General features: G+C 39.2%; 1 protein-coding gene and 1 long non-coding RNA gene across 9 annotated transcripts in view; one reads left to right on the top strand and one right to left on the bottom strand.

Annotated features, from left to right (window-relative positions):
• The window catches only part of Lama2 (laminin subunit alpha 2), a 647,931-nt gene that overhangs the window by 23,896 nt on the left and 602,345 nt on the right, over positions 1-21,690 (bottom strand). For all 8 annotated transcript variants that reach the window (XM_063264627.1, XM_063264628.1, XM_063264630.1 and 5 more), the window contains 3 exons: positions 8,355-8,503; positions 2,916-3,092; positions 2,519-2,687 (listed from right to left, as the gene is read on the bottom strand). In XM_063264627.1, coding sequence (XP_063120697.1) covers positions 2,519-2,687; positions 2,916-3,092; positions 8,355-8,503 — 495 coding nt within the window. The remainder of the gene's footprint in view (positions 1-2,518; positions 2,688-2,915; positions 3,093-8,354; positions 8,504-21,690) is intronic.
• LOC120098807 (uncharacterized) overlaps positions 1-21,690 on the top strand; it is a 71,753-nt gene that overhangs the window by 20,770 nt on the left and 29,293 nt on the right. The window lies entirely within an intron of this gene.

The following is a 21,690-nucleotide window of genomic DNA, read 5'->3' as shown; positions in this document are numbered from 1 at the left end:
CTGGGATGTCTAAGATCTTTTCTGCCCACGATGTGGTTCTTCCTGATCAATAAGTTAAGCTGCTCCTCAAGCCTTTAGCATCAGTCTTGTCTACTAAGAGTAATGCCGTGTTTTTGAAACCATTAAATCATTTTGCTAAGAGGAAATGAAAGCCGGAATTAGAATAAGAGGTTCCAAGAAAACTCATTTGTAAACGTCTCCATTTTCTTTTCTTTTCTTTTTTTTTTAAACTGTGCTCTTCCGAAACTAGAGTGATGTGTTTGAGGGTCCCTTAAAAGTTTAGAATGTACAGGAATATTCTAGACTGGGATAAGCTTCTCCTAAGAGAGAAGCACAAGAGGATGCCAGCTAGGGTCTGGCACTGTCAGATGAGATAACAAGTGGGACGCGCTGTCTAACTTGGAATGGCTCACGGCGTTATTAAGCAGGAATTGGGTTGTTCATTTCATATGGAAAGATGAGTTGCTTTATGGAGGCCACATGGTCTTCTCTATCCTACCCCAAACAAACCAACACACAGAGATGAAGAACTGCTGATGAGAAGGTCCAAGAGGTTTGCTTGACCAAGCATGATTGTTAATTAGAGGCCAACTAGTTGATGCATTTGTTGGAAACACACATGTGGCAGATCTCAGCAGTACCCCAGGGAGAAATCACCCCACTTGATCACGGCCTTCTGGTTTTGTTTTTTTTTTTTTTTTTTTTTTTTTTAAATATTTATTTAATGTATGTGAGGATACTGTAGCTGTCTTCAGACACACCAGAAGAGGGCATCAGATCCCATTACAGATGGCTGTGAGCCATCATGTGGTTGCTGGGAATTGAACTTAGGACCTCTGGAAGAGCAGTCAATGGTCTTAACCACTGAGCCATCCCTCCAGCCCCGGCCTTCTGGTTGTTAATTGGTGACCCTACGCATTTCTATTCTTAAAGACTGGAATAAAAATGTTTCTAAAAATATACATAAGCAAAGCTAAATATCATAAAAGTAATCATTTTCAAAGTTTCACATAACCACACCCTTTGATATGCATATTATCATAAGACTACTGATTACAATATAATCATTACTGTACTTTCATGATAAAAATTTTAGTGCAGGAAGATTCATTTATCAGAGGCTTAAATGCTGATTTGGTAAATACTCAGTTTTTCTGCATAATTATTTGGCTTGTCGTGTAATAAGTATCTTGAGTGACAAGGAACCAGTTAAGGAATAAGCTAAGGGATGCTGTATTCAAATGTTCTCAAAGTCTTTAAAAGCACACATGCTTCAACCATTGTGAGCCGTGGATCAGAGCTGCCATTGATACATTTGCTCCTGAATGCAGTGAGGTGGGCCCTCTCTAATGTTAATGGTGAAGCTATAAGCTGCAGTAACTTCTGGAAAAAGCAATTCTGACACAGGGGAGACCCTTATCTCGCCTGTCTCTTGGCTTTGTGGTTTCCTACTGGAAATCTAATAAAATAATGAGCTGCGATGGAGGACTTTTAATTCTCAGATGCTCTTTGATCCTTATACCTTCTAATAGTGAAAACTAGAAATCCACTCAGTAGTCCTCACTGGTCTATCTGAGAATAATGACTTATGAGGGCTAGCCTTGAGACTCTGACGTACCGGATTAAAATCACCATCCTGACACGTGTTTGAGTGAACTCGTGAGTTAACCTCAGATCGCAAATTCTCGCCCAACCTGCTGAAAGTGGGATACCCATTCCTACTTCACAGAGCTGTGGTAGAACCTTAGCTAGACGTGGGCATGCGGTAGGTAAGCCTTGAAAAAGCAATGGCCAATCATCAGTGTCCCTTTAGTTTATTTCAGGCATTTAGAAACTGTCTTCTGAAATTCCTATGAAGTCTGACAACTGAGCTGTCCATATCCATACTTTCCAAGTTAGGTACCCGGGGCCTTGCTTCATAAAGTAGCTTTCTTTCCCACATTCATTAGGCTGGTAGGTAGGAGAACTGGGATTAGGACACATGCTGGCTGACTGGACCTGAGGGTTTCACCAAGGATATCCTATTTCTTGTACTGTGGTGTGTTTTATGTATGTGTAATGAAAAAAGCATGTTAGACACAGCCATACGTTTAAGTGGTATAGACAGTTGTGATTATGGATTACCATGTTTAAAACTAAAGGCCCCAGATTATATGAGGTGTATGTGTAAAATTCAAAGGGACCAAAGGTTGACATAATTATCTCTGGGAAATGGTGTTATAAATGGCTTTGAATCTAAATTTTGAAAATCTCTGTCCTCTTCAACTCTTCAATGGGAAATCATTTCTAGGTTACGAACATCAAAATACAAGGGATAGATATGAAAATAAAAGCAATCCAAAGAAGATATGAGGAGGGATTTTTTGTTTGTTTGTTTGTTCATTTTGTTTTGTTTTTATAGACAGGTTCCTGGTCCTCCAGTGCTAGTGGCAGAATCTTACTAGATATCTTGAACAACTTCCCTTCTGAAAATGGTTCAATCTAGAAGGTTCTAAGAAGTGTCTATGTGAACACTTACATGTACCATGGTGGGGGCCGGGAAAGGGAAGGCAGGGGTAGGCACTGGCTGAGGCTGGACAGTAACTTCAGCTGGAACGGCATCGTCTTCTTCTTCCCGGGGCTTTTGATAGGCACAGCGGCCAATATCAGCATTTTTGAAAGCTATAGGCTGTGCAAAGTCCATGGGGCTAATGAAACACAATCAAAATGAAAGTTTTTCTTATTTTTCATTGTTTTCTTCCTTCACATTTAAATCAGTCCCCAACCCTGCCTTGAAATGGCCAGGGTAGAAATCCAGGTGTAAATTAAAGGTCTTTATAATCTCTTTCCTATTATGGTTTTAGATAATGTGGATGCCACAGGGCCCTTCATATTAAATTATAAAGCAAACGGCAGCAGAAATATGAGTCACTTACATGGAGTTAATAACAAGGTTCCACACACAGCCTTGAAAAGCTGGGATATTTCTGAGTGGGGAGGGCTGGAATTCAGGAGGAGCACCCCCAACAAAGAGCTTTTTCACTTCGATGGGCTGCTCCTCTGTCAGGTTTTGCATATGTCTTCTGTTTTCATCAACTTGAACAGTGAAGACTCTGATAAAACATTTAAAGACAACAGATACGCAGTACCATTAGAAATGTCTTTCCTGTCCCACACACTCTCTGCTCCCAGGAATTTATCTTTCTATTATGTTGTCATTATTACTATTGTTGAGAACAAGTCTAGATACATAACATGGCTTTGAACCCATGATTTTCTAGCCCATCAACAGCTAGAATTTTATAACCATGTCTGTCCTATGGCATTCTGACCTCCCAGAGTTTCTTAGCTAGCCCAGATTGGATGACTAGGACCTGGACACCAAGCAACTGACACACACATTTGTTTCCTAGGACTTTGTGCCTTGCTCATTAACTTGGATTGATAGTTCATTGAAACTCAGAAATTGCACAACTGTGTCACGTGTCTCCAATGCAGGTGGTAACACAGGTTTGCAGCCCAACACACAATCTGCAAGAAGAAAGGCTGCAGGGCTGTGGAACAATGTCTAATCGGATAAGGATCTGTAAGCTTGGCACAGCATAGGTTGCATTTTGTTTGGCTTTCTGTGTCTTGGTTTGTGCTAGCTATTATCTTCTTGCTAGGGGACAAACTATCCTCCTGAGAGCTTAGATTGGAGGAATTCAACAGCAAACACTTACAGTACATTTTATAAAGAATGTAGCTGCTGGCTTTTGAATAGAAAAGGCAGGCCAGAACACCGAGCTAATTGTTCCTTGCAGTGATTTTCCTCAGTGGCTGTTTCATTAATTTCCTCTAATTTGCTTATGAGCAATTACTCACACACTACTAATTGAGAACTGCATACTATGTATTCACAACAATCCTTTGATCCAAAGGCAAAGAACCAAGAAATGGTGTTCTAATGATGAAAATGACCAAAGGCATGTTTTGTTTTTTTTTTTGTTTGTTTGGTTTTTTTTTCTTTTTTCTTTTTTCTTTTTCCTTTCTTTGTATGGGCAGGTTTTGAGCTTGGTCCAAACAGTGACTACAGTTCTGTTCGCCATCATGGACAGACTGTAAATGGATTACCGAGAATTTAGTCTTAATCTGAAGATGAGACCTAAGTGAATATTAATTGATTTTTGTTAACAATGGGGGGTGGGAAAGAGAGAGAGGGAGAGGGAAAGGAAGAGGGAGGAAGAGAGGGAGAGGGAGGGGGAGAAAGAGAGGGGGAGGGAGAGGGCAAACAAGGTGATCAAGCTGGAAATAATAAATTAAGACATGTTAGGACTTAGAACTGAACAGTGGATCCATTTTGGTCTAATTCCAACATAAGAAAATAGAACAAAATAAACTTAGTCATGGCTTGAAATGGCATAGTTAAGCAGTTATAGAGGCACAGTAAAGACTTTGTTTTAAAACTAGGGAGAATTTTTTGTTTGTTTGTTTTTTAAGAAAAGACTGGAAGAATATGTTGGCAAAAACTGGAGGTGCAACTTCATTGCCTGGACTATCGGTGGTTTGTAAGACTGAGACAGCCATTCGCTTCCAGGCGTGAGGGACTTACTGAGAAGCATCGTTCCCCAACTTCCTCTCATGTTAAAGCAGTATTTTTCTAACATGCAGAACAGAGCTCCTGAGGATTTAGCTGCAGATTCAATCCGCTACTAAGGAATGTTAACTTTCTCATCTTAATCAGAGTATTAAGGAATCGGGCCCAGTCTTTTTATGAGGTAGATTCCCCAACAGTTCTGTTCAATCTCGGCAGCACAACAACAGGCCTTACCAAGCTGTAAGGCAGGAGGAATGTGAGCTTCTAAGAAGCCAGATTGGAATTCAGTATTACTGTGGCGTCTTCCTAGCAGCGTGACCTTGGGCAAGTTATTTAATCATGCTTAGTTTTATTTTATTCATTTATAAAATGGAGATTGAAAATGCTTACTTCAAACAGTGGAATACATTAATTAAGAGTTTGCCCCGAGGCCGTGGAACATAATAGGGGCATTGCTAGAAGACTACAGTTGAGTTTTCCTCACATTTCACATTCAAGAAGCATTAAATATAAATAACTTATTCAGTTCCTTTTTAGATAAGGATGTTAACAATGTATCCATTCTGGCATGATAATCTGTTTTAGCTGTGTTATTTTTAGAGATTCATTGTATCTGTAATTATGCGTGTGTGTGTGTGTGTGTGTGTGTGTGTGTGTGTGTGTGTGTGTGTGTGTATTCCTCCCTGTGTAGGTAAATGTGAGTGTGAGGCCTCTGGAATGGAAAAAAATGGCATTGGGACACCCTGGAGCTGGGATGTAGTTTCTGGGAACCAAACTTGTTCATCCCCAAGAGTAGTATGTACTCTTAACCACATCTCTCCAGCCCCTCATTTATAACTTTTAACTGACAGGCTACTTTATGTTAAATGCTATAATAAATTCTCATCTCCCTATTAGTGTTGTGAAAACAACTAACTATTTTATAATTTCAGTGATTTGATTCTCACAGTTTCATGGGTACTTTATTTCTTATACTTCATTCCTTATTTATCTGCAAATGGGTCCAATGATTCTCAAGTATTAGGCAATTGTGTATGTGGAGGAAGGCATTAAAAGCAGTATTTGTAATTTACATGGAAAAATAAAATGATTTTTTTTTTTATTGACGTATACTGAATGCTAAGGGAGGCAATGTTTGGATTGCTACATCTGAATCATGACTTCTGGAAGTCCTAACTTCTGAAAATCTACTGTCTTATTCTTTAGCTTAATTCTGCAACTGTGTACTGAATGCTTTTTACAGAGAAAGGACAGACTCAGCCCAGGCCTTTCTTTATCCAAGTCACCCAACTGGCTATTTCAGCCCTCAGGATTTAAAGTTTTTGTCCAATTAGAACTGGTGTCCATGGGGTAGACTCCAGGGGAGATAAAAATCAAGGCAGTCAGAAAAAGCAAGGATTGCTGGGTATCAGGAAATTAGATAAGAAAATGACTGAGCTTCTTTTCCCTACAGGAAGAGGTAGAAAGGAGGTGATGCCGTAGGGGCTAAAAGGAAGCAAAAGAGGAGAGAAGGTCAGCCTAGAGAAGTTTGTCTTATGATTTGATACAAATACAAATAATTTAAGGATGCTTCTACAGTTACCACATTATTCTGGAATTTAGGGGAAAAGAAAGATTGACCTTTAGCATATGAAAAGCATTGGGAGAAAGCAAGTGTTTTCAAATTAGTAACAGGATATCATACTCAATACCTAGGAATATAAATCTTTAAAGTCCCCAGTGGGTAAGAACGAATAGCAGGCCAAGCACAGATGAAGCATTTAGGCTGGTTATAATTTGTTTTAAACCTGGCCCTTGTTTCTACTATGCAACTCGAGGCAAATTATGTAATGTTTTCTCATTTGGGATGAAAGGACATTAATACACTTCTCACACACAATTTAGAATAGTTAAACCACAATTCTGGCCTAGAATGTGGCACAGTGGATCCTTCGAACTGCTGTAGGAAGTGGTACAGCTTTTCTGAATGTAGTTTGTATTTACTGTTTATAGTGTTGTTAGTGACATTTGCTTATCCAGCTTCAAGTGTTTGCTTCTAGAATAGACAACGACTGTGCTTCGACCTTGGGGTGCCAAGGAGGACACAGTAGCAAACAGGTTCCTCTTTTGGGCACAGAGATTAGATAACCACACAGTCGTATGTCTAACACATCATCTCGTAATTAACAATGAATGGCAAACCTGTTTGTTTATATGACCAATTAACCGAGTGACCAGTTTTCAGAGGCGTATTGTATACAAAGTTTAATCAAATGAAGGTTGGATTGATGGCCAACAGCTGTGAGGCTGGCATAATAAAATGCCCTTCTTGAAGAAACACCTGTTTAAAGGACACCTTAATACAACATGGTGATGTGGTTCGGTTTGGAATTTCTAAATTCTTTCTCTTGAAAATAACACACTCTTGGTGAATTTGGGTCACCTATGTTTCTATAAACTGCACTTGTTTGTTGAAATAATTTGAGATCTAAGGACTCGTAAAATGTCCTTCTCACAAACAGAAGAATTAACATTTGGCAAGTAGCCTAAAATCTAGATGAGAAGACAAGTAAACTTGTATTCTAAAGCACTGAGCCAGAGTTAAGCGAGAAACTCTAGTTGCCCCCATCCCCACCAGACACCCTGGCTATGACACCTTGCTATTCAACCAGTAAAAGTTCTGAGTTGGTTGAATATTGGTCACTTACTGCTCAATCATAGTTTAAAACCTATCAGTCTAGATACAGCACAAATGCTTAGTATTAATTCACCCTACAAGGGAATGCTCTGTATCATAACAACAAAGTAAAGTAAAGAAGGCTTTATTACTTATGTAGAAAACAACGTGTCCTTGATACTTACCTAAACTCATACCTATATAACAGGTGCACTGGACCATCACTCTCATCTACACCCTTGCTGCCCTCCCAGGTATGCTCTGTGCTTTGACCTTTTATCACATTAGACTTCCAGTACTTTTTCTCTGCATTTGGCTTAATAAGTGGGTCCTGGTCTGGAGGTCTGAGGCCTCAAGTTCCTAGGCTTCTGTTTTTCCTGTCATTGTCCTTCTGAACTAGTTATCTCTCTGAGCTATTCTGCAATACTCTGACGAAGAGCACAGATGATGTTCCCAATAGAGTAAGCACAAAGCACTGTGCAGAAATGAGGGACCAGTTTATATGCTTAAAGAAGATTCCCTCGATCAGGGACCAGGACAAGTATCCTAGCAGATTTGGAGAGAAGTGGCCACCAGAAATGATCACAGATGGCCACCCTTCTTTTCTGCTTTGATCCATTTCTTCCAAAAAGCCACTACAGGGCCCTGCATACTTTAGGGAACAGATAAGGAGGAAGCAGACCCCTAAGAGGCTCAGTAGATCTTACACTACTGTTTTGCTCTGCTTTGTTGATGGCAAGTTTCTAAGCAAATGTCATAACTGGCTTGGAACCTGAACGAAGTAACGGACAGCAGTCAAAGGCTGCTGGCTGGCTTTGAGCTGTCCTGGTTACCTGGTTACCTTATTAGAGGAGAGACTGCAGGTGAAGTGCAGGAGGGATTTTCCTTTACAGCTTGAGAAGACGCATCATCAGTGAGTGAGGTGCAAAGTGGTAAGAAAAAACCATGCGGAAGGGAAACATGAATAGCAGAACTCCCCAGATGCCTGAGGTTCCCAAACACAAAATGCAAGGAGGAAGACACCAGTGAATGGTCATAACTTGGTGTGTGTGGTCTGTCCACACAGGGTGGCTTAGGCAGAGAGCTCTGTTGGCAAAAGGGGTTTACACTAGCTATAGTAGCAATCACTCTGTTTCTAATTACCCTCTGGTTCTTTCTACGTGGACAGAATGTTCTCTCCCATCATGAAACAAATTTGGCTCGGGTTTGATGACAATTTTCCTCATCGTTCGTGTCCCCGAGGAGAGATGCACTTCCAGACGGCCCTTGTTGAGGAATATGGCATAATAAGCCTGCAGCAAAACACAAAAGGGACTGAAGTTTAAACAGAAGTCGTGTCTGTCATTACACGTATGACTTAGCTGTGGGGAGGATATTCTGTCATCTGCTCTAACATTCTGTCTTTCTCACTTTGCACAGGTCCCCTCACGGAACCTGTACCTAACCTGGCATCCCTCAAGGCCCCAGCAAAAATCCCGTTTCTGTCTCCCATAGTTCTGGGTTATATGCTCTCTTACTGCCACATTCATGTATATCCTAGGGATTTGAACTCAGGTCTTCTGCAGAGGTCCTTAGCCATTAATCTACCCCCTAGCCTCTCAATATTTACTTAAACAGAGTTGATGAGATTGCAGGAATGTCTTTTTTCAATCCATTACCATTTTCCTTGTTGAGTATAAGGGGGTATTTGGATATATTAATATCAGTTCTCTGACAAGTTTCTAATGTCTGCTTACCCATGCCCTCTAACTTACAGGAAACACAGGGTGTCAACGAAGTTTTTCTCCATTGCAATCACAAGTGGGCAGCTAGGTTCCTGAAATTTGGTTGGACTCAATTGCCTGGCACTTAATTGCTCACACATTAATTTGTCTCCAAGCTGGTGAAATAGATCACTGCCACAGACACGTAACTTGTCTCCCACAGTCAGAAAGAAGGAAGACAATTTCCCTTCCACAAGCATCCCTGCTTTCTTCTTGTCACTGTTACCATAGCAACCAGTATGGTTTTAATATCGGATTATGAACTCCGGGGAGCTTGGGTGCAGTCCTTGTACACCGTGCTGCTGTTATATGTTCTCCTCTCCTAGGTAGTACTGAGGCACGTGCTGTACAGTGACCACTCCGTCCTCCATGAGTGAGTAAGATGTACTCCGTCAGCATTACCACCTTTTCAATAATTCACAAGATTATCTATGCAGGTATGTGCCCAGTACACAATGTGCTCAAGGTTACCCCACATCAACCCACAAGCTACCTACTTCAAAAACTATTTTAGCTGATTGTTTGATATCACAAGCATATGTAAGGTGACACAATCACAAATAACATTCTGGGTATGTCAACTGATAGCTTTCACAGATTAAAATACATTCGTTTAGGCAGCACTGATTCATAACACACTTGGACAAGTTAAACGTTGTTTTCTTTTCAAGATAACAACTATTCCATGATTTTGAAAAGCTAGACATTTATTATCTTTAAATGTTTGGGGCATTAAAATTTTATCTTTGCTGGACTTTGTGATTCAGTACTACTTATCTTTTTGTTAATTGTTTTAACAGAAACATATTCTATTTTAAGAACTTACCTGAAATTTGGTTACTTAAACCATTTATTCATTGCTAAGATATTTGGAGCTGATAGGAATTTAATGGTAGTGACGAAAGGGACAAATGTCCTATAGTGAAAATTGAAAAATGTTTGGTTTGGCCCTTAATCTCAATATAATCCAAGTATCAGTTGCAAAAGTGAGAAAAGGTTTTTAGTTTTCACGATTAGAAGATGACGGACTTGGTAGGACTCCTTTCAATATCTATTCAATGATGATTACTCTTAGTGAGAAGTTAAATATTACTTGTCTTTCTCTATGTGTCAAGAAAAAATTAAGACTTAAAAAATTTAAATTATATATATTTCTTCTTAATTCTCCGCAAGAGCTCAAGCCATCTTTCCAGCCCCTTGAAAATGTTTCATCCTGATAGCGTGGTCCACATGATACATTTATGTAAATCTGTGGTATTTTGCCATGCAATTTAAGAACCTAACATTATATATTCCATGAACTTCTTCATGACCCCCTCTTTCGACCCCCCCATCTCAGAGGTACCACTAACATAGGATTTATTATGCCAGGATTTTCATAATTATTTTTGAGGATTCACATATGTATCTGTAAATAATATGCTCAAATGTTTCTTCTGACATACACCTAGACAAGTGAAGTTATTGTGTCACTGTTGCCATTTAGTTCTCATTCATCCAGTTCATCCCTCTTGTCTTGTTACTTTGAGGATCATCCCTTGCTACTACTGCTTTCTACACCATTAAGTCAAAATACCAAGTTTACTGCTCTTTTCTCCAGCTGATGAACCTTTGGGTACCTTTTTCTTTTGTGTTGTAAATAAGAACTGTTCTTTGGGGGACACTTTTGTACCTGTCTCATTGCATAGCCATGTCAGTGTTTGGGTCTGTGTACCAGCACTGGCTTGTAGAGTACACATACAGAAGGGATCCAACCCAGTCACCAGAGCAACTGTATCAGTTTTCTCTGTTCCCAGCAGTAAGAGATGTCTTTGACAAAGCCTTGCCAGCACTTGGCATCATTGTACTTCATAATGTGTTTCATTTCAGTGGATATAGAATCTAGTCTGTGTTAAAAGTGCATTCCTCTATTAGCTCGATGTTGAAAGTTTTAAAAATAATTTGGCACCTTTCTCTTCTATGAAATGTCTGGTCAGATCTGTTCATTACTGTTTCAGTTGCATCTTGGTGTTTGCAAGTTTTTCTTTTTTCATATTGTGATTACTAGGCGGTTTGGACATTGTATACACAATATCTTTGCTTTTTGATGAATAGAGAATTTTAATATGTGGCTGTACTTATACTCTTGTTTACTAGATCTCTTCTAAGAGATTGGAAAGATCAAAACTATCTACCTACCTATCATTCATCTAGTGTATCTACAGCTATCTCTCTCTCTCTCTCTCTCTCTCTCTCTCTCTCTCTCTCTCTCTCTAATGTTATAGATGGAGGGAGAGACAAGATTTTTCTCTCTGTGTAGCTCTGGATGTTCTGAAACTCACGATGTATACCAGGCTAGCTCTAAACTCAGAGAGATATGCCTGCTTTTGCCTCCTGACTGTTGGAATCAAAGGAGTATGCCACCATGCTCTGCTATTTTCTTCTAAACTTTTAAAACTTACATTTACTTCCATATTTACATTTTTAATTTTTCGGGAACTTAATTTTCAGTTTGATACAAAGGAGAAATTGCTTCATCATTTCCTGTATAGAATGATCTGGGATGCTACCTTGTGGAGAGCTTTTGGGGCTGCTTCTAGAAATTTGGCAAGCACTTGTCACTGGGCTCAAGGAAGTAGGCTCAGGCAAGAGTATTTTCATTAGAGCTAATACAAAGTTCAAGGTAAACTCAGCCTAGGAATGTGTGGCATTCCTTTTATCTTGGTAAGCCTCTAGAAACAGTAACCAAGGAGCTTTGTTTATTGCCTGATTTGATCCCTTTGTTTATTACCTTGTTTAATTATTTTATCTTTGATCTAAGAACTGACACTATTCTCTGCAAGTACCTTGAATGGTATAAAAGCTGATTAGGAAAAAAAATCAACCCTCTACAGCCTCAACACTGGCTGGAGTCATGTTATACTTTTTCTTTTCAATCCCTCACTGCCTGTTGACTGACTGAGATGGCTTGGTTAGGTAAGTGAAGGACGCAGTGGGAATAGAAAGTGTGTGCAAAGGCAGCAAAAGCAAATGGAAATAAACAAGATTTGGGCCACAGTGAGTACACCCTGGAAGAATGGTGAAGGTAATGGTAGAATGCCATACATAATTATACTTAACGCTAAAATCTAGAGGAACAACATTTATTCTTGGTTCCCCGAGGAAGGTACAATAAGTTTGCAGACATGGGTAAAAGTAGGAGAAAGGGTAAAAGGGTACAACACATGGTCCTGAAAAAAATCTCCATAGATACTTTTAGCCTTTGGACCTTAGTTAGAGTTACTTTTGATCCTAGACATGAAAATATAAAATTAGGTAAGAAATTGGAAGACTAAGATAGTGAAAGCAAGAGGAAAGACAGAGTTGTTCCATCTGCACCTCCTATTGAGGTTTTGGACAAGACAGGAAAGAATGATTGGCTTCCTGTTCTGGGGGAGGACTTTGACCTGGAGGAAGAAACTGCTAAAGATCATAACAAGAATTGGCCTCCTTTCCGGGACTCTCTCAAGGGTTTTTTGTTTGTTTTCTTTTTCTTTTCTTTTTTTCTTTTTGCAAAGGAACATGCATAGAAAACATAGAAAATGTAAAATGCAAAATCTCCTAACCCAAAACATCCAGGAAATCCAGAACACAATGAGACGATCAAACCTAAAGAAAATAGGTATAGAAGAGGACAAGGATTCCCAACTTAAAGGGCCAGTAAATATCTTCAACAAAATTATAGAAGAAAACTTCCCTAACTTAAAGAAAGAGATGCCCATAAACATACAAGAAGCCTATAGAACTCCATATAGATTGGACCAGAAAAGAAATTCTTCCAGACATAATAATCAAAACACCAAATGCACAAAACAAAGAAAGAATATTAAAAGCAATAAGGGAAAAGGGTTAAGTAACATATAAAGGCAGACCTATAAGAATTACAGCAGACTTCTCACCAGAGACTATGAAGACCTGAAGATCCTGAGCAGATGTCATACAGACACTAAGCCAGCCCAGGCAACTATACCTAGCAAAACTCTCAATTACAGTAGATCGGGAAACTAAAATATTCCATGAAAAAAACAAATTTACACAATATCTTTCTACAAATCCAGCCCTACAAAGGATAATAGGTGGAAAATTCTAACACAAAGAGGGAAACTATACCCTAGAAAAAGCAAGAAAGTAATGTTCTTTCAACTAACCCCAAAAGAAGACAGTCACACAAACATAATTCTACCTCAAACAACAATCATTGGTCCCTAATATGGCTCAACATCAATGGACTCAATTTCCCCCAAAGAACATAGTGTAACAGATTAGATAGGTAAATAGGACCCAATATTTTGCTGCATACAGGAAATGTACGTCAGTGTGACAAAGACAGATACTTCCTCAGTGGAAAAGGCTGAGAAAAAAATTTCTAAGCAAATGGTCCCAAGAAACAAGCTGGAGTACCAATTTTAATATCAAAGAAAATCAACTTCCAACCAAAAGTTATCCAAAAAGATAAAGAAGGACACTTCGTACTCATCAAAGGAAAATCCACAGAGCTGAACTCACTATTATGAATATCAATGCACCAAATGCAGGGGCACCCACATTCATAAAAGAAACTTTACTAAAACTCAATGTACACATAACACCTCACACATATTGGGTGAGCTCAGGACCCCACTCTCATCAAGGGACAGATCATGGAAACAGAAATTAAAGAGAGACACAGTGAAACTAACCGAAGTTATGAACCAAATGGATTTAACAGATATTTATAGAACATTTCATCCTAAAACAAAAGAATATGCCTTCTTCTCAGCAACTCATGATATCTTCTCCAGAATTGAACATATAATCAGTCGCAAGTCAGGCCTGAACAGATACAAGAAGATAGAGATAATTCCATCCATCCTATCAGATCACCATAGACTAAGGCTGGTCTTCAATAATAACAAAAACGACAAAAAACCCACATACATATGGAAGCTGAACAATGGTCTACTCAATGATAAGTTGATCGAGGAAGAAATAAAGAAATTAAAGACTTTTAAGAATTTAATAATAATGAAGGTACAACATACCCAAACTTACAGGATATGATGAAGCAGTGTTAAGAGGAAAACTGATAACTCTGAGTGCCTCCAAAAAGAAACTAGAGAGAGCATATACTAGCACAAAGTAAAGCTCTAGAACAAAAAGAAGCAAATAGACCCAGAGTAGTAGAGGGCAGGAAATAATAAAACTCAGGGCTGAGATCAATCAAGTAGAAACAAAAAGAACTATACAAAGAATCAACAGAACCAGGTGCTGGTTCTTTGAGAAAATCAACAAGATAGATAAATCCTTAGTCAGACTAACCAGAGGGCACAGAGACATTTTGCAAATTAACAAAATCAGAAATGAAAAGGGAGACATAACAACAAAAACTGAGGAAATTTAGTAAGTTCCCAGATCCTACTATAAAAACTTATATTCAACAAAACTGAAAAATCTGGATGAAATGGATAATTTTCTAGACAGATACTAGGTACCAAAGTTAAAACAGGATCAGACAAACCATCTACATAGTCCCTTAACTCCTAAAAAAATAGAAGTTTTTAAAAGTCTCCCAACCAAATAAAGTTCAGGGTTTAGTGCAGAATGCTATGAGACCTTCATAGAAGGCATGATGCCAATACCCTCCAAACTATTTCATAAAATAGAAAAGGAACACTGCCCAATTCATTCTATGGAGCCATAATTACACTTAAACCTAAGCCACACAAAGACCCAACAAAGAAAGAGAACTTCAGACCAATTTCTCTCATGAATATCAATGCCAAAATACTCAATAAGATTCTTGCAAACCAAATCCAAGAACACATTAAAACGATCATCCATCATGACCTGGTAGGTTTCATCCCAGGGATGCAAGAATGGTTAAATATACTGAAATCCATCGGTGAAATCCACTATATAAACAAACTCAAAGAAAAACACCACACAAGCATCTCATTAGATTCTGAGAAAGTGTGTGACAAAATTCAACACCCCTTCATGATAAAAGTCTTAGAAAGATTAGGAATTCAAGGCCCATACCTAAACATAGTAAAAACAATATACAGCAAACCAGTAGCCAACATCAAGCTAAATGGAGAGAAACTTGAAGCAATCCCACTAACATCAGGACTAGACAAGGCTGCCACTCTCTCCCTACCTATTGAATATAGTAATTGAAGTCCTAGCCACAGCAATCAGACAACAAAAGAAGGTCAAAGGGATACGAATTGGAAAAGAGAAAGTCAAAATATCACTATTTCCAGTTGATATGTTAGTATACTTATGTGACCTCCAAAATTCCACCAGAGAACTCCTACAGCTGATCAATAATGTCACTAAAGTGCCTGATATAAAATTAACTCAAACAAATCAGCAGCCTTCCTCTACTCAAAGGATAAACATGTTGAGAAAGAAATTAGGCAAACATCACCCTTTATAATAGTCACAAATAATATAAAATACCTTGGGGTGACTCTAACTAAGCAAGGAAAGATCTGTATGACAAGAACTTCAAGTCTCTGAAGAAAGAAATTGAAGATCTCAGAAAATGGAAAGATTTCCCATGCTCATGGATTGGCAGGAATAAAGTCCAAATGGCCATTTCGCTGAAAGCAATCTACAGATTCAATGAAATCCTCACCAAAATCCAAATTCAATTTTTCATCGACTTAGAAAAAGTAATTTGTAATTCAATTGAAATAACAAAAAACCCAGTACAGCAAAAAATATCCTCAACAATAAAAGAACTTCTGGGGGAATCATCATCCCTAACCTCCAGCTGTATTACAGAGCAATGGTAATAAAAAAAACTGTATGGTATTGGTACAGAGACTGGCAGGTAGATCAGTGGAATAGGCCAGAAATGAACCCACACATCTATGGTCACTTGATCTTTGACAAAGGAGGTAAAACCATCCAATGGATAAAAGACAGAATTTTCGACAAATGGTTCTGGTTCAATTGGAGGTTAGCATGTAGAAGAATGCAAATAGAATCATTCTTATTACTCTGTAGAAAGCTTAAGTCTAAGTGGATCAAGGACCTCCACATCAAACCAGATACACTAATAGAAGACAAAGTAGGGAAGAATCTCGAACACATGGGCACTGGAGAAAATTTCCTGAACAAAACACCAATGGCTTATGCTCTAACATCAAGAATCGACAAATGGGATCTCATAAAACTACAAAGTTTCTGTAAGGCAAAGGACACTGTCATTAGGACAAAACGGCAACCAACAGATTGGGAAAAGATCTTTACCAATCCTACAACTGATAGAGGGCTTATATCCAAAATAAATAAAGAACTCACAAAGTCAGACTGCAGGGAGACAAATAACCCTATTAAAAATGGGGTTCAGAGCTAAACAAAGAATTCACAGCTGAGGAATATCAAATGGCTAAGAAGAACCTAAAGAAATGTTCAACATCTTTAGTCATAAGGGAAATGCAAATCAAAACAACCCTGAGATTCCACCTCACACCAGTCAGAATGGCTAAGATCAAAAACTCTGGCGACAGCAGATGCTGGCGAGGATGTGGAGAAAGAGGAACACTCCTCCATTGTTGGTGGGATGCAGACTGGTACAACCATTCTGGAAATCAGTCTGGAGTTTCCTCAGAAAACTGGACATTGCACTACCTGAGGACCCAGCTATACCTCTCTTGGGCATATACCCAAAATCTGCTCCAACATATAACAAAGACACATGCTCCACTATGTTCATAGCAGCCTTATTTATAATAGACAGAAGCTGGAAACAACCAAGATGCCCTTCAACAGAGGAATGGATACAGAAAATGTGGTAAAGAAATGTAAATTCTTTAAAAGGGGAACAAGAATACCCTTAGGAGGGAATAGGGAGGCAAAGATTAAAACAGAGACAGAAGGAACACCCATTCAGAGCCTGCCCCACATGTGGCCCATACATATACAGCCACCCAATTAGACAAGATGGGTGAAGCAAAGAAGTGCAGGCTGACAGGAACCGGATGTAGATCTCTCCTGAGAGACACAGCCAGAATACAGCAAATACAGAGGCGAATGCCAGCAGCAAACCACTGAACTGAGAATAGGACCCCTGTTGAAGGAATCAGAGAAAGAACTTGAAGAGCTTGAAGGGGCTCGAGACCCCTTATGAACAACAATGCCAAGCAACTAGAGCTTCCAGGGACTAAGCCACTACCTAAAGACTATACATGGGCTGACCCTGGGCTCCGATTCATAGGTAGCAATGAATAGCCTAGTAGGGGCACCAGTGGAAGTGGAAGCTGTTGGTCCTGCCAAGGCTGGACCCCCAGTAAATGGTATTGTTGTGGGAAGGGTGGTAATGGGGGGAGGATGGGGAGGGGAACACCCACAAAAAGGGGAGGTGGAGGGGTTAGTGGGATGTTGGCCTGGAAACCGAGAAAAAGAATAACATTTGAAATGTAAATGTAAATAAAGATGAAAAAAATGTTCAACATCCTTAGTTATCGGTAAATGCAAATCAAAAAACTCTGAGATTCTACCTCATATAAGTCAGAATGACTAATATCAAAGACTCAGGTGACAACAGATGCTGGCAAGGATGTGGAGAAAGAGGAACACTCCTCTATTGTTGGTGGGATTGCAAGCTGGTACAAGCCCTGTGGGAATCAGTCTGGAATTTCCTCAGAAAATTGGATAAAATACTGCATGAAAACCCAACTATACCACTCCTGGGCATATACCTGAAAGATGCTCCAACATATAATAAGGATGCATGCTCCCCTATGTTCATAGCAGCCTTACTTATAATAGCCAGAAGCTAGAAAGAACCCAGGTGTTCTTCAACAGAGGAATGGATACAGAAAATGTTGTACATTTACACTGTGGAATACTACTTAGGTATTAAAAACAATGACTTCATTAAATTCTTAGGCAAATGGATAGAACTTAAAAAAAATCATCCTGAGTAGGGTAACTCAATCAAAAAAGAACACACATGGTATATACTCATTGGTTATCGGATATTAGCCCAAAAGCTCAGAATACCCAAGATACAATTCACAAATCACAAGAAGCTCAAGGAGAAGGAAGACCAAAGTGTGGATACTTCACTCCTTCTTAGAAGAAGGAACAAAAATACTCAGAGAAGGAAATATGGAGACAAATTTGGAGCAGAGACTGAATGCAAGGCTATCCAGAGACTGTCTGACCTGCAGGATCCATCCCATAAAAGGATACCAAACCCAGACAATGTTGCAGATGCCAAGAAGTATATGCTGACAGAACCCTGATATAGCTGTCTCCTGAGGTACTTTGCCAGAGCTGGAGAAATACAGAGTTGGATGCTCACAGCCAACCACTGTACTGAGAATTGGATCCCTAATATAGGAATTAGAGAAAGGATTAAAGGAGCTGAAGGGGTTTGCAACCTCATAGGAAGAAGAAGAATATCAACCAACCATAACCACCAGAGCTCCCAGGGACAAAACCACTATCCAAAGTATACACAGGGATGGACCTATAGCTCCAGCCATATGTTTAGCAGAGGAATGCCTTATAGGGCATCAATGGGAGGAGAGGCCCTTGGTCCTGTCAAGTCTCGATGCCCCAGTATAGGGGCATCTCAGAGTAGGGAGTTGGGAGGGGGTGGGTGAGTGTGTGAGGGAGCACCCTCATAGAAGCAGGAGAGTGAGATGGGATGCAGGTTTCTGGGGGCAGAAACCAGGAAAGGGGATTTAAAAGAAAGGGTTAGTCAAGTTTATTGAAAGATTTGAGGAACTTCTCAGAGAACAAAGGAGCAGTGGTAGTTCATATTTGAAAAAGATGTACCAATAGCAGAGTCAAAATTGAAGAATTTTGCCTCTTCCTGTGGGGTGATGTCACAGGTGAGGCAGGTACAAGATAGGAGTCCTGTTACTGGATGAGAAGGAAGAATGGGCGGGAGAAAAGTTTGAAGGAAGAGGAGGAGACTGGAACGGAAAGGAGGAAGAGACAGGAGGGAGAGGGAGAGAAGTTGTGACAGAACAATATGGCGGGTGATGTTAAGATTCCATGCTGTACCTTTACAGGTTGTTACGAATGTTCTTAAGGGATGGATGTGTACAGGGCTTTGTATGTTTAGGTGGGCAATTATATCTTATCAATTGGTCCAAAGGTTATTGTGTTGTGTGTTCTTTCATGTAGCGATTTAAGTGTAAGAAAGTGTGGGGCGGCTGGTCAGGGCTGCCACAGAATTGGGATGTGTGTTTCTGGCATGGAAACCTTGCCTTGGGAACTAGATAGGTAGAGAGATTGCTGACGGCTCAGAGAGAGGCCTTTGGCAGTGTGGTAGGGGATGGAGCAGAGCGGGTGAGACGCTTTGCTGACTGAGACTTAAGATATCCAGCAGACATCTTGGAGCACTGTGGTGTAGACCTAGTGGGGATAAAAGACAGCGTTTTTTTTTTTTTTTTTTTTTTAATTTTTTTACAACAGATGGCAAACCAACATGATAGGCTCGAATCTACTAGTAATCCTGAGTTGAGAGAAAGTTTTATTTTCTAAGTAAGAGGAGGCCAGCACCATGTTAAGTCATGTGATCTCTCAAGTGTGGGGATTTAAACAAAGAAACAGGGAAGTAGCCTGGGCTGGCAGGCTGTAGGTCCCCTGCTGTGTGATGAGTAATGGCAGATCAGAGAGTTAGAGATTAAAAGCTGATTTTTATGAAAGTTGTTTAGAAAGTCTTTCAGGATATTCATATTTCTTTTAATGTGGGCTCCACAGGAATTTTGGGTTGAAATCCTAGTTAGACAAGCTACTTCTTAATGATAGGTATTATCAAAAGGTGATTTTGTTTTTAGAAAGAAGAGAATAAAGAGATTACCCGAATCACATGGGGATTTTCATCCATGGTTTGGAACTTAGATAGGGAAAAATTAGTCACTGACTCCAAGTAGAGAGTTGTAATAAATGTCTGTAACACCAAGCAGAGTGAATACAGACATATATTATAGAAGTTATTAAGGTTAAATAAAAATCTGTGGCTCTGGGTAGAGAGCTTAACAGATGGATATAGTTTGGGCTAAAGTCCTGAGTTTTAAGTTGCTTATTGGTATTAGAATTGATAGAAGGTGTTTAAGTTTGTTTTAATGGGAGTACAGAGATTACCGGACTCATGTGTGGATTTTCATCCATGGTTCGGAACTTAGATTGGGAAAAATTAGTCACCGACTCCAAGTAGAGTATTGTGATATTTACAAGTTATTAAGATTAAGTAAAAATCTGTGGTTCTGGATAGAGAGCTTAATAGATACATATATATTTAGAGTATTAAGGTTAAAGAAAAACATGTGGCTCTGGGTAGCGAGCTTAACAGATGGATATATTTTGGGCTAAACTCCTGGTTTGCTTATTGATATTGCAATTGATAGAAGGTATTTGGTTTGTTTTATAAATTACCCCACTAAAGGCCGTATGGCTTGTTGATGCAGGCTAGTGAGGGTTTGTGGTTATTTTTGATATGTACCACAACAGGAAGCTCTGATTCTCTTAATGTGGGCTCCACAGCAATTTTGGGTTCATTTCCTGATATCATAGAGTACAAAAGCCTATCAGGCTCATTGTTTAGTTTACTTCCTTTTTTTTAAAAATTGTTTAATCTTCATAATGGGTGTGACTTTTAGTTTTATGGTTATATTATTACTCTGGGACAGAGTGCAAGATACAAGCTTTTCTGGTTACAGACTAAGAAACACAGTATTTTGGGAGAAAGAGTTTGTCTTTGTGTTGTTAAAAAGTGTGATTAGGCTCTGGAAACCTCACAGAGTCATACTGATCAGATTTGATAGAGGTAGACTGCCTGAAAAAATTGATTCAGGAGAATCAAACAAAATGATATCTCGATTCTAAACTTTTGTCTTGAGAAATACTTGTATTTTATAGAATGTGCCTACTTGGATTCCTGGTCTCAAGGACTTTCAGCTGGGTCTAGTCAGGACACATCCCACTACAACATTTGCTTCATTCTTCCTACCCCCTAACCCCAAGGATATCTCAATGCCCATGTACAGCTTGAAGAAATTATGGAGGAGTCATCGCCCCAATTCCCTGGAATTCTGGGGGGCTGAAAGCAGTTATTCTAAAATTTTTATGAGGAATTTAAAGTTGGTTGTAATTTAACAGAGAGGAATTAGCTAGATTGAGTTGTGCAGTCATAATCTCATTTGGTAACTAAGCTAAAATCATATCTTTGCTTTGGTATAGAATTTATTTGTCAAAAAAGTTTAAAAGTACAAGGTTTAGAGTCAGTCCTTCTATTGATGTCATTACAAACTTCTGAGTTGATTACACATGTGAGTTAAGGGCCAAATAACAAATTCATGGCTCTGACTTGGTGAGAGTACTTTCAAGATAAAATTAAGATATAAAGACAACAGTCTAGATTGTCTTATATAGATAGATAGTTTTCAAAAACATCAGAAATCCACAAAATTTGAGATTAAAGTTATTTATCTTTTGTTGAGACGTATCTGCTCCTAGCAGTTCCCCTTTGGCAAATTTAATGAAGAATTTGAACATCTCTACCTCCAGATGAGGCAATACTTTGTGGCTAGGCAGCCACTGGACAAAACTGCCTGTTTCATCTACAGACAAAGTACTGTCCAGAAAAGGACAAATTATGCAGAATAGTTGACTGATAAGCTCTGCCAAGACAGGGTGATCAGCCCTTCAAAATCTGCACTACAAAGGTTTGTCAGATGATCCTTGGCCCT

The sequence above is a fragment of the Rattus norvegicus genome, chromosome 1 (genome assembly GCF_036323735.1).
Source record: "Rattus norvegicus strain BN/NHsdMcwi chromosome 1, GRCr8, whole genome shotgun sequence".
In the NCBI taxonomy this organism is placed as follows: domain Eukaryota; kingdom Metazoa; phylum Chordata; class Mammalia; order Rodentia; family Muridae; genus Rattus; species Rattus norvegicus.
Note: the sequence above shows the minus strand (reverse complement) of the source record. Positions and strands in the feature narration are given on the sequence as shown.